The 17,734-nt window shown below is 58.1% G+C and overlaps 1 protein-coding gene across 1 annotated transcript in view; it reads left to right on the top strand.

The window, feature by feature from the left end:
• Window positions 1-5,229: 5,229 nt before the first annotated feature.
• Window positions 5,230-17,734, top strand: part of SLCO4A1 (solute carrier organic anion transporter family member 4A1) — a 29,016-nt gene continuing 16,511 nt past the window's right edge. Inside the window, exon 1 of the mRNA XM_025399129.1 lies at window positions 5,230-5,333. Within this exon, the coding sequence (XP_025254914.1) occupies window positions 5,250-5,333 (84 nt within the window). The 5' untranslated portion in view covers window positions 5,230-5,249. The remainder of the gene's footprint in view (window positions 5,334-17,734) is intronic.

The following is a 17,734-nucleotide window of genomic DNA, read 5'->3' as shown; positions in this document are numbered from 1 at the left end:
GCACACGGCCAGGGAACCCTGCACACGGCCAGGGAGATCTGCACACGGCCAGGGAACCCTGCACACGGCCAGGGAGATCTGCACACGGCCAGGGAGATCTGCACACGGCCAGGGAACCCTGCACATGGCCAGGGAGCTCTGCACACACGGCCAGGGAGCTCTGCACACTGTCAGGGAGCTCTGCACACAGCCACGGAACCCTGCACATGGTCAGGGAGCTCTGCACACACAGCCAGGGAGCTCTGCACATTGTCAGCAAACTTTGAAAGGGCCCGGCAGGTCACCTTCCTTTCACCCCCAAGTGAGTGAGGCTACAGTGGGGTGCCCATGTCCTTGGACAAAGCTCCAAAGCTCCTAGCTTCTCTGAGGCTCACAGAGGTGTCAGCTTGGTGGGGAAGGTGCCAAGGCAGGGCCCTGGAGGTGGGGACAGGGACTGCCCACTTCCATTTGCCAAAGTCCCAGCAAATGAAACATGAGGGAATGAATGCTCAAAGAAGGCTGCAAACAATTGCCGACAATGCAAATGAATGCATTTAATGCTTTTACCGTAAACACCCTCGATGCAATATAATCTTGCTAGTCATGCTGGGTGGGCCAGGATGAGAGTGGAAGACCTGACGGGTCCGTGCCTCGGCGGGTCCGGGACTGCATGTACGGTTGTATTGGAAGCTAAGGTTATCACTTACCTAATGCGAGGCCCTTCCAGAATGTGAGGTCCCAGCCAAGTGAGCCCTGTGAACAGCTCCACCCCCAGACCTGTGGGCAGGCACAGGAGCCAGGCAGACCGAGGCAGTTCCAGATGCCCTCGGGCTGGCAGACGTTTACCCTTTGTAAGAGTGTATGTAGAAGACCTCACAAGTAGATCACCAGTGAAATTCAGATGACCCTTCTAGAGAGGCTGTGGGCAGCCAAGGCCCCGGGTGTGGACAGGGCTGGTGCTCTTCGGTGCTGGGGGCAGCACGTCTCTTCCTGCAGCTCCATGTGCCTCTGCCACGGAGCCACCGGCATTCAGTGGCCTTTTCCCCACTTGGCTGATATGTGTCCCCTGGAACTCAGGGCACTCCAGGTGTCCTCAAATCATGTGTCAGAGCTCAGGGCCGTCTGGCCAGTCAGGGAAGTCCAGATTCCAATTTTTTCTACCCCAAACCTAATCTCTAACAGCAGGCTCTGAACACACAGGAGTTAGTTGGTGGCTTCTAAAGAGAACATGATACCATAATGTAGCTGCCTGTCCAGATGCTGAAGCCTGTGCTTTCGCCGGACCCTAGTGCTTGTGAATGACGGTCTCTGTTCTCCTGGGTCAAAACTTCCTTCACCACCATCAAGAAGGCCACCCTTTGTCGGCAGGTTAAATGCAGTATTATTCACATATGGTTGATTTGGGCATCTATAATCCCAGGGCGAGAGGCCACCATCCACCAGCATTTTGGAAGAACGCCTGAGACCTGAGACCTGGTGCAATGGAATCAGATTCCCTGGTGGCCACTTTTAACGGTGACAGATTCTCTGAAACAGACAAAGATTGAATTGAGTCTGTCTCCCTGGAGTCGTCCTGCTCTGGGAGATGCAGAGGGAGGACGGCAGGAGGGAGGACAGTGGGAGACCTCTGTTGCTCAATTGCTAGGCTGCTGTCACAAGATGGTGGATGGTGTTTGTACAGCACTGGCCAAGGGCCCAGCTCAGCGGGGCCAGTGCCTCAGGTCACGTCGCAGGCGAGAAAAGCAGCATGGATAGAAGACGAAGATCTTCGTCCCACGGAGGGCTTGCTGTGTGCCCCGCAGGACACAGATCACCGGGAAGAGCAGGAAGCAGAAGCCCGGGAAAAGCAATGCCATGCCCGAGGCATGGCCAGCAAGCTGGGCCCTCCAGCCACACCCTGCTCCAAAGGGGCTCCCGACAGGGAGGGACATGGGCTGACGATTTCCAAGAGAGAATATGCTTTCTATCATCCATGGAATTTTGCTACCTAAGAGACTCCCAGCCACCTGTGCCCTTCCCTAACCTGACAATCTTAATTCCCCCATGTAACTCCTCCATCGCAGACATTTGGACAACCCTGGGCTGAGTTTTTCCTAAGGCCACTCCGGCCTTGTGCTTCTCTTGTTCGCTAAGCTGTGTGCCAGCCGCCAGCCCACATCTGGGTCGCACCATGATCCTAACTCCTCACCTGAACTTAGCATTTAACAGATTGAAACGTGCCACTCTGTAGCTGAGAACTTCAAGCCACGTTTTGCCTGCAGCCTGATCGCCTTCAGGCTTCAGCAAAATCCTCTTTCTCAAGCAAAGCAGTGTAGTCATAACTTAAATCATTGTTAGAAACTTTCTCTAGAGCCTCCCCTGCATGGTCACAGTCTAAGACTTTGAAAGAATGAAACAATTAAACGATGTTTTCATTATTTCTGAGACTTGTCCATTATCATGAGGCTGAAATGGCCATTTCTTTTTTGTAAGTCAAGGAAGGACAGGCAGTTTCAAATGCGTCAGCTAAGACACATACCAAATTGATAGAAAATGGAAATGAAATATGACCACGAATGGAAGCAACCACAAAAATATTATCAGGATTTTAAGTATCCTCCTAATCAAGTAGTAATAGCTAAGTGAGGTCATTTTTTGGATACCATTCCTGGTCAGAGCCGGGAATGATGTGTGTTCCAGGCTGGACCCCCCAGGCGGAGGCATCAGGATCCCACGCTGTTTCTGGGTTGGCCGTCAACCTGTCCCTCGACCTGACGTATCTCTCTCTTCTCTCTATACTTCTCTTCTGATCTTCAGATCGGTTTTCCTCCAAGTGACAATGTCCATAGAGAGGGAGGCAGAAATACAGGCTGTCACCTTTCAGCTCTTTGGGGTGCCTCTAAAGATGATGTCAGAGAACAGTAAGTGGCCAATAAACATGCAGCATCTGTTCCGAGCCTCCTGAAGCCGCCCTGACAGGCAGCAGCGCAGCCCTGCAAGGCCACAGGGGAGCCAGGGGTTCTTGCTTTCTTTTTCTTTTAATTATTTCCTCTCAAAAAAGAAAAAAAAAAAAAGAAAAGAAAGAAAAAATGCCCTGCCGGGATAGAACTTATTGAGTTCAGTATGTTCCAGGGCACATAATCAGGCTGCCCTTGTTCCAAGACACTGCTGTGCTCTGTAGCTGACCCCCTGAGTCCTCTAGGGCAAGACTAACGACAGAGTCGGCTCCCGAAAACTGGCGCAGATGGACCCCACCATGTGGGGCCTGGAGTTGGGCCAGTCCTGCAGACCACCTTGATGGCCTGCGGCAGGACCCTTCCAGCAGCTCGCACAGGTGTGGCCTGGGTGAAGGCTTCCTGGCGCTCCTAGGAGCCTCTTGGGGAGCTTGGGCACCAGGGTTTGCCTTTGAGGACAGGACTGAGGGCCTGTGTTTGCATGAATGTACCTGAAATGTTTGCTCTGGATTTACATTTCCAATGGTGCCTATGCAGGAATCCCAAAGAATGCCTGGTGCGGTCTAAGGCAGGTCTGAGGCCGGGAACACTCCACAGGCAGCGATATTTGGCTAGAGTTTAATACCATTTTGTTTCTTTTCATCGATTTTTATGGTAACCTCTTTGTGGTAATCGACACTGACCTTTTTCAAAATAAACTTACCCTTTTAACCAAGTATGTGAATGGTTTAAAGGAAAAACATTGTGTAAATAATGTTTTGAGGGGATAGAATCCAGAAGTGAGTTTTGGAAACAGAGTCCAATCATGCTTCTGACATTTGAAGTGCTTCTCCAGCATCATCACCAGATGATGGGCTATCTCTGCTCACACGCCTCCTGTAACAGGGAGCTCACTACCTCTCAAAGGCACCTTCTGTCGGGTCTGCCTGGAAACGCTGCTTCCGCAGACTCCGCACCTGAGGCCAGGTCTGCAGGGATGCTCAGCCCCCTTCCTTCGCAGGGGAAATACTTTTGGATGTGCACCTTCCACTCCTGGCAGGGCCGCGAGCCCCTGTGGCAGTGCTTCACCCTCTGGGAGGGACCCTCTCCATCTGGGAACAATGCGGGTAGCGTTTTCTCTTAAAGGGCGGTGTCAGGAATGGAAGCGGATATACCCAGCAGCAGTGGGCCTCGCATCTGCTTCCAGAAGTGGAGGCCGGCCTGGGACAGGGGGAGCCCTGAGGACACCACCAGGGGGTCCCAGGACCAGATGCGAGTGGGCACAAGCCCCCAGCCCTGGAGGAAGGAAAACCATTTCATAAATAACCGCATGGGGTTGTGGGCCTTTTCTCACAAGCCTCAGCACCTCTTTGGCCTCTCCATGGTGAACCCACCCCCCACGCTATGCCACCAGGCCAGGTCCTGCAGCATCGCCTCCGTGGCTGGGACTTCCTCACCAGCCTGTGGTCGTGGGGTGGTCATTTCCCCCTTACCTGACTTATCTCAGGATTCACACACACACACTTGACTTTCGGAAACTTCTTTTAAATTAATTTCACTGACACTAAAAGGGAAGCTTTGTGGAGTGTGATTGTGGTTACCTGTTAATACTCGGCAACAATTATGAACCCTGATATGAGCCAACTTCTTCCGTCTTATCCCCTTTGAGGACGCTCTGTCATCGCCCCCATTTTACAAACGAGGAAACTGAGGCTCGGAGGCCTGGGGCAATGTGTTCCAGAACAGACGGCAGGAAGCCGGGGTAGGAATTCCAACAGGGAATTCCCTCTGTGGAAGGGAACGTGGCTGGCACCTCCCTGCCTTCCACCCTCAGTGCTAACGTGAAAAAAAGGATGGTGTTATGGAAAAGGCAAAGGGCTGGAGATCCCCCGGATTCCCAGGTTAGGGCGCCGGTCTCACCGTGCGCGCAGGCGGGTCGCGTGCCAGAACAGAACCCGGGGGTCAGGCCGGGGGCGGCGGGCACCTTCACCAGGACCGCCCGTGGCGTTCCCCCAGCCCCTCCGCCGCGGGTCCCACGTGGCCCAGACCCTGCGGCGGCCTTTCCGAAGGGCGGAGCCGAAAAACGGCGGCTTCGTTCCACTCGGCCCCACAGCGCCCGGGAGCGAATCCCGAGTCCGCTCGGAACGGCCTCGCTGCGTGCAGCTTGGAGCTGGAGCGGGGATTCCGGGAAGCGGCGGGGCTCGGGAGAGAGACGCCCGGGTACCCCGCCGCGCGTTCCCGCCTCTGTGCCCTCGGGGGGTGGGGCCCCGGACGCCGCTGCCATTGGCCGTGGGGGGTGAGGCGGACCCCGCGCAGGAAACCCCGCCCCTCCCTCTGCGGCGGGGGCGGCCCCAGCCGATGAATGAAGAGGCGCGGGCGGCCCGGGAGGCCAGAGCGTGGAGCGCAGCGCTGCGCGGCGGCCAGGCCCCGGAGAAGAGGACGGTGAGTGCGCAGGGAGCGGGGAGCGGGCGCGGGTGCGCAGGGCCCGACCCGGTGGCGTAGGAGCGCGGCAGGTGCCGCCATCGTGGGCGGGGGCTGGAGCGCCGAGGGGATGCGCGCCGGGGCGGGAGGCCTGGGCACCGGTTCAGCGCCCCGAGCCTCTCCGCGGGGGCGGGCAGGACCGAGCGGTATCGGAGGCCAAATTGGCCGCTTCCCGCAGCCGGCTGCGCGGGTAGGAGCTCCCGAGTCGCCCGCAGGAGGAGCGCTGCAGCGGGTGCGGGGAGGAAGCGGGTGAGTAGGGGCTGGGGCCCTGGCGGGGACTGTTGGAGTGGCCGGGGCGGGTGACCTGGGCAGGTGGCCCGGAGCGCGCGCAGGTGCAGGCCCCACAGGTCCAGCTGGGGACGGACGCGCCTCCGCGGAGCTCCAGGGTTGCGGAGTCAACCACTTGCGGCGGCCGCTGCTGCTGAGTCAAGGAGGAAACCTTCATGCACGGAAGTTTCTCGGGGGCGGCTGGGCTTTGTTCGCGCCAGAGGCGCTCGAGACACCTCCAGATGGGTAGCGCGGGCGGAGCGCACGGGGCTAGTTTCCAGCAGCGGCAGTGCCCCTTTCCCTGCCCCACCACGCGACGTCTTGGCCTTGGCTTGGGGGAACTCGGGCGCCCCCCAGGTGCAGGCAGAAGGTCGGGTGTCCTCGCGTTGCTGTTGGGCGCCCCTGGCCAGGGAGGATGGAAAGGAAGGAGCAGGCAGGCTTAGCTGCCCTAGACCGGCCCTAGACCGGGAACCCGGGAGCAGATCCGACTTCCACTTCCAAGGGAGAAACCGCCTCCCTCATTGGCGCCCCGAGGGGAGAGAGAAGCTCAGCGAGGTTTCCATGTGGTCTGCGTGGTTGGTGAACCCTCAGGCTGGGGGGTACCCCGCTTGGCGTGCAAGGCCCTCTTTGGAGCTGCCGTGGGACCAGGCTGTGCGTCCTGTTTCTGTCTGGAGGCGGCTGGAACGCGGTAGTTTTCCACATCCATGCAACCGGCTTGTCAGCTGCTGCTCCTCAGCTGTGGTTTTTGGAACTTGGGCTACCTCCATCTAATCAGAAACTGGCTCTGTGGAGCCCGATATCAGCGAGGTTTTCATTCCCAGCACCGCAGAGCAGATGGATCTCAGAGGACAGCTCCTTGGTCTTAGCCGGTTCCACTTGTGAATCTGGTAATAATGACAGAGACAGTGACAGCCGGGGCTAGGTGTTGACTGCTGGAATGTGCCGGACATGGTAATGTGCCGGTCAGGGTGCCCTGACTGCACTTGGCAGGCTATGTCCTGCCTTCCTGCTGGGCAAGGTCAGCAGGTGGTGCCTGGAAAATTCTTCATGAGGGAGCTTCCCTCCCGAGTGGCCATGACCTAATCTGTGGGTGTGGCCCCTAAAGCAGGTGCTGGGCAAGTCCCTACCATGGTGGAGAGCTGGCTGGGCACGTGGCAGGCAGGGCAGGCTGGGCCAGGTGAAGGGTGGCCAGGTGGATGGACGTGCTCTCCTTGCTAGAGCAAGTGACTCCAGTGACTAAGCCCAGAGAGACTGGCTCTCCTCAGGGCTCTGATGGGCCCCTTGGCTTGACCAAACCCCATTGCAGCTTTGGTTCCAGGTTGGTCTGACTTCCAAATGGCAAAGTTTTTCTCAGCCCATGGTAGAATGAAAAGTTAACTTATCGAATTTAGTATTGTGCCTACAAGGTCCTTGATCTGGATGTCTCCATGAGTGTTAATCCATTTCTGGGGTGGGTACTGCTGAGCCAAAATACATTCCTGGCTTCCTGGACTGGTCGACCAGAACATGTTGGGTCCTGGTGCTCTCCCCAGCGGTTGGTTGTAGGTGGTCAGAGATGAGCCACAGAAAAGTCAGCGTGCAGCCTGGTGCTGGGGGCAGGAGGGAGCAGGGCCCTCAGAGCACCTGCCTGGGAGGGAGCCACGCCAGGCCAGCCCTCCTGCTTCCTCCAGCGGGGTGTGGACAGAGGCCACAAAACGTTCCCTCACTTGCCACGTGACTGCCTCTTTCACAAGTGGCAAGGTGCACATTGTTGGCTTTTGGACAAGGACATGGGACAGTCCTCGGACCTTGCTGTCGCTTTCGTTCTGGGACAGGGACCACTGGCCCCCAGCAAGCTTGCTGAGTGTCAGCTGACTTCAGGCAGGATCTGGGTCTTGCCCACTTGTTGGAACCACAGGTGCATGGGGATTGCACCCTTGAACAGGGAGGGAGGCGCCAGCAACTCACATGCTAGGTTAACAAGTTCTGGGTGACTCGGAACCTTGGCCCTGCTGGGGGTGTGGGGAGGAAACTGGCCCTGCTTCTGGGACAACAGACTCTGGGCTTGTCCTCCTGTGGGTCTCTGCAGAGGAAGCAGACTGGGGCCACAAAGAACAAACTGGTCCTGGGGACCGTGCTTCCTTCTCTGGCCCCTGCCAGCCCTTCAGGCTACCTGCTGTCCTCAGATGCTGGGGTCTCCAGCTGTCTCCCACCCTTCAATTCTTTTCCGTAGGCACCTTCCCACCAGCATCACACAGAATTAGACCCTGGGACTACATTTCTGGGGGAAAGTGTCTGCTTTTTAAAACCACATGCCTTCTGCAGAAGCCGCTCCCCGTGTAGCCCAAGCGTAGCATGAGACTTGCCACCACTGGCTGGGGTCGCTTATGGATGCCAGAGAACCCAGATTCCTCTCCCTGCCGTGTGCACCCAGGCCCCTCCTGCCCACAGACCTCACCTTTTCTTGGTGTTTGTTTTTAAATCTAGCAAGACTTGGGGGGGTACCTGAGGCATTGCCCCTCTGGTCCAAGCCACAGGGAGAGCTTGGGGTGCTTGGGTGCATGTGGTGTCCAGTCTGCTGGGCGGCGTGTGGTGTCCAGTCTGCCGCAGACTCACTTGGGGCCTTGCATTTGCCACTGGGCTCTGCCCTTCGGGAGACACTGCGGACCTGACACTTGGACCCATGGGCCTAGGAGGCCACCTGGAAGGAGAGTGGCCCAGCTGTGCTAGGCAGGTCCCTCATCCGGACAGAACCTGCATCCCATAGCCTCTCAAGCCCCCCGAGGGCCCTTCTGGGTCTTGTCTCTCCCACAGGTTGGTGGTCAGATTTGAGCCCCTTTGCTGGCAGGCCCTCTGAGCTGCCCGCTTTTCCCTCCCACCACCTGCCCTGCCTCCTGTGGTGCACGGGGTTCTCCTGGAGGAGGGAGGTCATGGGCATCCCCCACCTCCTCACCTTCACCCTCAGGAGTCCCAGGGCCCTGGCTGCTCTGCACAGCAGGCTGGGAAGCAGGCTTTGTGCCCAAGGACTAGCCTGAGAACCAGGAGGTCCTTTCCCCTTCCCCAGAGAACAAGGAGAGCTGTGAATACCACGGGGCTGTAAAGGGGACCCCCACATGCAGGAAAACCTGAGTTGTGGCATCACTTACACCTTTGCTCACCAGTAGCCGAGGCACGGTGGGGGTCCTGAGCATGGGCAAGGCAAGCCACTTCCACTCCAGCCATGGAAGGAGGCTGAGGAGGCCAGGGCAGCTGTGCACATCTGCGGCAGGCAGGGCCTGCGGGGCTCCGGGGCCGGACAGGATGGATTTCCATTCTGAGTCTGTTTCCCATGAACTCCAGTGCTGACTGGGCCCACTTTGAGTAGGACGCTCAGTGGCTCATTCCCATTCTCATAATGTCTCTGTTATGGGGGAAACTGAGGCAGAGAGCGCCGCCTCCCCCATGCCCCCGCCCATGACCTGCGTGGCTTGGAGCCAGCCTCTCTCTTCTTCTCAAACATGCCCTCAAATGGCAGGAAGCTTTTAGTTCCATGGATGGGATGATGAGTCGGAAGGAAGAGTAAACCTGCACACCCAGGTTCAGTAGGCGGAGACTGGGTGCAAGCAGGGACCTTCAGGTTGAGGGACGGGTCTGTCTGGGCCCGCCCTGCTGCTGCGCCCCGGCTCCCTCTCACTCAGACAGTCCTTCATTGTTGGCCCCATGCAAAGCAATGGCTTCCTGCCTGCTCGCCTATGCGAGGTCACCAGGTATGCAAATTGGGGTGCACCAGGCACAGCTGAGGCCCCCAGATGCTGCTGCCAGAGTCTGTGCCTCAACCTAAAGAAGTGAAAGCTCCCTTCATTCATTCACCCAGCTTGAGGAAGAGACCCCAGTGTGAGTTTGGAGACAGAGGAGAGAGTCCCAGGTGTCACAGGGGGCTGGTGTGGCAGGGGAGGTGGCTGAGGACGGTGTGGGGAGCAGGCAGGCGCTCAGGGCAGCCTCAGAGCCGTCAGGTGCCAGGAGGAGGGACTCGGCTTTGTCAGGTAGTGCCTGGGCTGGAATCTGAAGAGAAAGGAGAACTGAGACCCCGTGGTCCTGCCTGGCCTCCAAATTCTGAGTGGGTCCTGGAAGCCGGGCCTGAGACGTCCCCTAATGTGGAGGGGGTGCTACCCACCCAGCCCAGCTCCAGGCCTCCCTGGGAACATTTGCTGGGCCACAGTAAGTCAGGCAGGTCAGGCCCAGGGTCTGGCAGGCTTAAAATAGGTCTCTCAGAGATGCTGTGTCCTTTCCACATGCTGCGCTGAGAGCGCTTTGCAGAGAGCCAGACTGGGAAGTAAGTGGATGGGGCCTGGGGAAGTAGGTAGGCTTCTAGAAGCGGCACAGGCTGGGCTGTGTCAGCTGCCCGCACATGGGGATACAGGCTGGCACCCCAGTTCCCACAAGCCAGGCCGTGTCAAGTACCCACACGTGGCCACTGGCTCCTCACAGGACTTCCTCCCGAAGTCCTGGCTTGAGAGGAGGGGAGGCAGAGGTCAGCTGGATTCACCTCTAAAAGACCCTAGCAGAGAAGTCGACCTCTTATCCCGGGGATGCAGCTGACTGACAAGGCCAGCATGAGGAAATTGGAAGAGAACTCTGGCCCCCATGGCCTCCTCCTAAAAGAGCGGGCACAGACACATACACAGGTGCACACGCATGCGTACACCCTCCCCAGGCCTGCCCTCGGCCGGAGGCTCCAGGGACACATTATCCCCCGGCTGATCGCCTTGGCCTAATTCACGCCCTGGCTGCCAAGGCCTCTGGCAGCAACTTTCCCCCTTCCTCCCCTGCAGGGTTGTTGTGGGTTAGAGCAGGGACAGGGCCTGAGGGGGCTAAACTCCCAGGGAAAGGGCAGCTGGCTCTCTCGATGCACAGGAGGGGCGGGGTGCTTTGTGTTTCTCTCGGGCTGAGAGCCACCTAAGGCTCCGCTCGGCTTCCTCTGGCCTCAGATGTTCTCCCATGGATGGAGGCATCAGGGTGGCCGGGAAAGGACAGGCCCAGAGGTGAGTGGGTGTCCCAGGGTGGGGCAGCCACAGGGGGCCTGGAGTGGCTTGCAGGCAGGGCCACCAGTCAGGGTTCCCGGCCTGGGCACACGGGCAGGCTCTGCTTCCAGGGGCTCCTTCCCACCTGCCGGCTGCGTGGGAGCCGTGTGGCTAGAGCCCCGGGGGAGACCTTGTCCCTCATTCTGGAGCAGCCGTCAGGAGTACAAGGCCATGGGAGAGGGCCCTACTCCCTTGATGGGGCAGATTTCAGTGACTGTGTGTGCACAGGAGAGCTCAGCTGGTTCAGGCCTCCAGAAGGTTCCGGGACGGCAACGGCGGTGGTGTTCTGTCAGAACTTCTTCCCGAAGCCCGGCTCCCAGGGCCTTGGATGGTGCCTGGAGTTGACTCCAGGTTCCGTGCCTCTTGTCCCTGCCGGTCTCTGCAGCCCAGGTGGTTCTGATTCGCAGCCACGGGCAGCTTTCGCGCCCTGCTCTCGAGTGACTGCCGCTGGGCTCCTCACGGGTGCGACGGTGTCCTGGGAGTCCCTGAAGCCCAGGTTTCCCGCACAGCAGGCGTTAGGAAGCGGGTGCCAAAGCATGGAAGGACTGGCTTGTATTCGTCTGAGTTATCCACAGAAACACAACCAACAGGATAGGTGGAAAGAGATTTATCCTGAAGACCTGCCTCACACACTTATGGAATGGGGAGTCCCGAGACCTGTCGTTGGCAAACTGAAGGCCCAGGAGAGCTGATGGTTTCGGTCCAGTCTGAGTCTGAAGGCCCAAGAACTGGAGAAACACTGCTGCAGGTTCCAGCCTGAAGGCTGGAGATCCAAGAAGAGCTGGCATTTCAGTCCAAGCCCAAAGGCAGGAAAAGACCAAGGTCCCAGCTGCAGCAGTCACCGGAGGAGACCTTCTCACTCAGCCTTTGGCTCTTTGGAGGCCCCCACCTGATTGGATGAGGCCCACCACCCTGCGGAGGACCATCCCTTCACATGCCAATCTCACCTGGAAACACTCACAGCACACGCAGAACGATGCCGGGCCAAATGTCTGGGCACCCAGGGCCCACTCAGGTTGACACACGAAATTCACCATTAACAGCGCTCTTGGCCCTGACCCTGAGACCATCACACATGGCATCAGAGGCTGTAGAGTGGGCCCCGCAGAAGACAGGAAGCAGATGCCCCGGTGTTAGATGCAGTCAAGGTGTTCAGATGAGGATGACAGTGGACTGGAGCTGGGACGCTGACAGGAGCCAGAGCGGCCTGGGGGCTGGCCGCTGGCCTGTCCTTCCCACGGGTGCAGTCTCCTGCACTCCATGGCTGACCCATCCCTGCCCCGGGTCTCCCACTCCCTCCTCTGCCACCTGGCTGCCACTGCCCGGCCTTCCACAACTGCCTCTCACCATCACCCCACCTGCAAACTCCTCATCTGCAGCACTGGGGTTCACCTGTGCCTGGCCACATCAGCGGTGCAGTCTCATCTGCGTATACACCAGCCCACCCATGCAGCCAGCTTGGGATGAGAGGACAGTCATGAGGTCCCCGTGGCCCTTGGAAGGAGGCCTTTGGAAGAGGCAGGTCCTTTGAATTTGGTCTGGGGTCAAGGCTGCCTGCAGCTCCCTCCCCAGCCCCGTAGCGGGGGCTGTGTCCATGCATCAGAAGAAGCCACTGAAGCTGAGGGTGTGGCTCTGGGATGAGGATGAGGCTCCATCCCTCACTGGTGCAGGGACCAGCTTGGGAAGCTAACGCACCTTTTTCTCAAAACCAATTCCAAGTGGAAAGAAACTATAGGCATATGTGCCTGTGTACACGCACCTACACAGCTGTGCACACACAGGCACACACAGGGTGCCGGAAAGAAGACTCGAAAGGACAGGCCTCCCTGCTTCCCTGAGCCCAGCTGCAATGTCCTATTCCCCTTGGCGGGGCCGGTCCAGGGGCCAGGCCAGGGGCCAGGCGGCCTCTACATGGGGCTGCCATGAGGCCCTTCCAGCTCCTGAAACTCCCTTGCCCCACCCCACACCAGCTTATCCACAATGGGCCTGAGACCAAGAAACCAAAGGTGTGGGCCGCCGAGCTGCCCGCCTTAACGCGGACCAGACAGCATTACTCCAGGCACCATTAGCAGCGAACACAGAGGCGACGCTCACCTTCTTACTGAGCCATGAGCTTATCTGCCTTGGCCATCTCAGAAGCTAGCAGATCCTAGAAGAAAAGCCACATGTGAGTGGCCTGGATGGTCCTCATGGGCCCCAGCAGCACTGTCCTTGAGGGAACTGATTCCTGAGACCAGGACGGGGCCGCTGGCTGCCTCCACCAAGCATGCATCTGTCTGGCTGTCCACATCGCTGGACTCGGCTGCTGCGGCTAAGATGCTTTCATGTCCCACGTTGGGCTGGTTTTTGTGCCAAACGCTAGCCCTGAACTGTGAGTCCTGCACAGCATATTCAGCAAGGACTCCTTCAGGTCCAGGCCAAGCATTGACACACATGTTGGGCACCCACTTCTCCAGGCAGAATTCTCATCCCTCTGGCTCACCAGCTCAGAACGGCACGCTAAGTAAATTCCAGTGCTCACGACGTATCCACGTGAGGTCTTGGTACAACCCCAGAAACTTCCTTTGGAAAATGCATGAACGTGGGACTGTCCTCATCACCCTGAGAGTTCAGGAGTGTCGCCTGCCCTGCGTCACTCAGCAACCCACCCGTCTCCTGGTGACGGCCCGAGCCAGGCAGATGCCCCGTCAGAGCCAGCTTTTACATTTGCTTCTGTTGTCCTTTAGCCCCTGAGTCATGGAACGCCCACCCTCCCCTTTCCAATCTAGACACCACTGTTGAAGGGGGAAACGGCCTCCCAGAGATTTTCAGCTTCAGAAGAGAACCCAGAGCTGAAACTCTTGGGCATGACGAAGATGGAATGGGTACTGTCACACGCGTGCCGCTTGCGTGAGGGCAAGTACAGATTCAGATAAGGGGAGGCTGGCCCGAAGCCAGGTCGCTGCTGGATCTCAGAAAGACGTCAGAACCAGGCCCCAACAGAAGCCCCTGGAGGTGCACAGCTGGTGAGCTGAGTGCTGCCGCGTAATTCTCATCGTGTGCAGCTGTCTGATGGGCATCTGCTAGAAGCCACATGGCTAATATTTAAAATAGGATTTTAAATTTGCTGATTTAAATTTAATTTTAATTTAATAGGTGACTTTCGACTGAGCTTTACATATTTATGTCAGAGCTTTTAATTCAGGTAAATCAGCCTTCAGCTTGAAGCTGTTTGGACCCCTGCAACTACCTGTTCTTTCTCAGTTGCGGCTTTCATTTTCAAGAAGGAAGTCCTTCTGTTTCTCTGTGGCCATTGCTGATCACGAAGCTTAGCAATCTGGCTTCCTCTCAAAGCTGTGCAGACGGGAACCTCCCCCTTACCTGCTTTGACCCCAGCGTCTGGTCCTGAGGCCAGGGCTGAACACACTGCGTGTACAAGGCAAACCCAGTATCTGGGCGTTGAGTGGGTGTTTCACGACAGTCTGTGTCTTGGTCCGCAATGGTTTACATGGGTTTGCCCACCACTGAGCATCCCAGGACCTCATCAGACCCTTTGCAGAAGTGCTGGTGAATCCGACCCACCCCAGCCCGCCACCCCTGTCCCAGCATTTGCAGCCAGGCGGCACCTCTGTCTGAGCTCTCCCTTGCCCACGTCAGGCTGTTCCTTCCTTGGCCCCGTTGAGGTTCCTTCCCTTGATGTTCTGGCCCAGCCCGGAAATGAGGTCAAGTTTCTGCTATTTATGTGTCTGCATGTGCATGTGTGTGCGTGTGTGTGGACCTTGACCTCCAGGCAGCCCTCAGGGTACTTCTTGGCTCTGTGTGCGTGCACTAAGAAAAACGACGCGAAGGAAACACGCCCAGATGCTGCCTGGGGAGTCTGGGTAGCTCTGAGCCTGGCCTGTACTACTCTGGGTCTCTGAGGTTGCTTTCTGTTTCAGCGGCTGGTGGAGATCCTCCGGGCTGCTGAGCGGTGGAGCCGTGGCCCCTCCTCACCAGTCCCACGCCGGGGCTGTTGCTCCTCGTCTTTTCCACTCGACTCCTGGCATTCGAGTTCTTGTGTTAAAAATGCTCCTGGGACGTCATCCTTGCGACAGCTCACTTCAGTGGCAAGCCTGTGGCTTGTGGGTGGCAGTGGGTGGCTCTCTGCCCCTCGGGGAGGTGTGGAGCATTGCTCTTACAGTACAAAAGTCTCTGCTTCCTTCCACGCACACTCCCTTTCTGACACAGCAGGCCCCAAACCAGCCTGGCCTGCCAGCTCGTGCATAGGTATTGGCACTGTAAATAAAACCCCGGGTGTGGCCTCGGGCACCCAGGCCTCAGGAATGACTGCTGTGGAATCTCTGCTGTCCGAGGCCTCCAAATTCGGCCTCAAACAGTCTCACAGCAGCATCCAAGATCAACAGCGGACGCACGTGAGTGCCACACGAGTGTGCACGGCTCTTTCAATAGGTGTCAGAAGGCAGCTGTGACGCAGACTGTCAGCTCTGGAGCCAGACTGCGGGGGCTGCATCCTCATTGCCACCGGCGGGCTGTGTGGCCTTGAGCAAACGACTGACCCCCCCGCGCCTTCTTCCCCTACTCTGAGGCCTGGGACAGTGCCTGGTACACAGCTGGCGCTCAGTGTGCACAGCGGGTGTCAGCACCCCACCGCCCAGCGGGATTCTTTACAGCAGCTGCCTGCATTCGTCCCAAGGAGCCTGGGGCTGGGGCATCCATTCACTGAGAGGTGAGACCTCCAATTCCACGTAGGAGCTGTGTGGGGACCGCGCTTCGGTGGAGGACGTGGGGAGAGGAGCCAGAGCCCAGCTTTGGGGGCTCAATTCTGAGATCTGTGTGGCCTTGGGGAAGGGGTGCTGGTGCTGCCAGATCTCTCCAGATGTAAAACAAACCTTGCCTCCACCTGGGGGAGATCCCACGGCCTGCTCGCAGCCTGACCATGCTGGGCCCGTTTATCTGCCCTCACAGATGAAGTCACCCCTTTATTTAAAAACCAAAACAAAAAACAAAAAAAGTCAGCAATTTGTCATCCCCAAATGCTGCAGTGTCTTTCAGCGTAGGCCTGTCCCAGGGCTGGTTCTCACTGATACCCCTGTGTCCCCTTCCACCCCCACAGTGGATCAGCGGCTGTGCCTCTGCTCCCACCCGCCAGGCTCACCTTACAGTTTGTGTCTGTTAAGCTCTAACTCTGCCTCAATCCCAGGGTCATCTCTCTGGGCCCTCCCCAGGTCTCTGTCATCTCCCAAATTTGGGGGCACATGTGGCACCTGTTTGCCTCCGTGGGGGCTGCTGCAAGAAATGACCACACACCAAGAGGCTGAAAACATAGAATTTTATTCCCCTAGCTCCAGAGGCCAGGAACCCAAAATCCACACGGGCTGTGCTCCCCCTGGGGCTCTGAGGAGGGTCCTTCCTGCCCCGATGGCTCCCGGGGCTCCAGGTGGTCCTGGGAGTGCCATGCCTGTCTCTGTCTCTTCTGCAGGTGGCCTTCTCTGTGTCATCTTCTCCTCTAAATGCACCTGTCACCAGGTTTAGGGCCCACCCTGTTCCCAGGATGATCTCTTCTCAGATCACTCATCACATCTGCAAAGACGCTTTTTCCACATAAGGTCACGCGCTCAGTCAGGTTCCAGGTGAACGTGACTGCCTGGGGAACGTGGGGGGGCACTCGTCCACCCACCCTAGTCCCAGCGCAGGCCCAGCAAAGAGACTCTGTAAGGAGCTGCCAGGAGGATCCTGGGACAGCACCTAGCCCAGGTCCCCATGGGACTGCTCACTGTCCCTGCGTCTCCATGCATCTCTGCACATCGCCAGCTGTGGCTGGAAGGAGACCCCATGGCTGAATACTTGGGGCTTCGAACTCTGCAGAGCCCTGAGCACGGCTGAGGTGGCCCCAGCCTCAGCCTCACATCAGTGGGCAGCATTTCTCACGCTTTGTGTTTTGGAGCCTCCCGGGGTGCAATGTTTCATGGACTGAAGAAGCTTCCGGAAGCTCCAGGTCCCTGTTAAATGTGATACAATGTGGCCCAATATGGACACGCCACTGCCCACCCCACCCCAGCTCTGCAGTGAAGACAAAAGACCCAGACTGTGGACTTAGACGACAGAAACAGGCCCTGTCTTACTGCTGAGGACCGGAAATCAGGGATCATGGTGTCTGCAAGGCTGGCCCTTGGAGCCTGCGGGGAAAGGAGCTGCTCCCGGCCTCCCTCCCAGGCAGGGGAGTGGTCTTCACATCCACGTGGCGTTCTCCCTCCCTGCGTGGGCGTTCACATCCCCTTTCTAATATGGACACCGGTCACATTGGATCAGGGCCCACCCAATGTCTCTGTTTAACCTTAGTCGCCTCTTTAAAGGCCTGAGTTTCAAAAACTGTCACATTCGGAGGTACTGGGGGTTAGGGCTCCACGACAGCTTCTTTTGGGGGTCACAATTCAGCCATAACAGGAGGTGCCCCAGATGGCAAGCACCTTGAGGTCTGCAGGAAAGACCCTCCCAGGGCCGGGGGCAGCACAGGTGTTTCGTATCACAGCATCCCCGGGAAGGACCCTCCCAGGGTGGGGGGGCAGCACAGGTGTTCCGTATCACAGCAGCCCCGGGAAGGACCCTCCCAGGGCCGGGGGCAGCACAGGTGTTCCGTATCACAGCATCCCCGGGAAGGACCCTCCCAGGGTCGGGGGCAGCACAGGTGTTCCGTATCACAGCAGCCCCGGGAAGGACCCTCCCAGGGTGGGGGCAGCACAGGTGTTCGGTTTACAGCAGCCCCGGGAAGGACCCTCTGAAGGTGGAGGCAGCACCGGTGTTCCACATCACAGCAGCCCTGTTTATTTGCCGGTTTATTTCTGGTGGGGAAACCCCTTAAGATGCAGAGAGGATGCAGCCACCTGGGTTTCCCAGAAGGCCTTGGGCAGTGGTGGGGACCTGTGTATCCGGGAATTGGTGTGGGGAGTAAGGAGGTGCCCTGCGGAGCCTCGGGATGGTGGGAAACGGGGCTGGTGAGGGCAACGGGGCAGGGGCAGTGCAGGGTTCAGAAGGAAGGTGGCGCGTGGGCACATTTTCCTGGTAACTGGTTCACATGGC

The sequence above is a fragment of the Theropithecus gelada genome, chromosome 10 (genome assembly GCF_003255815.1).
Source record: "Theropithecus gelada isolate Dixy chromosome 10, Tgel_1.0, whole genome shotgun sequence".
NCBI lineage: Eukaryota > Metazoa > Chordata > Mammalia > Primates > Cercopithecidae > Theropithecus > Theropithecus gelada.
This window is presented reverse-complemented; position numbering and strand designations above follow the sequence as displayed.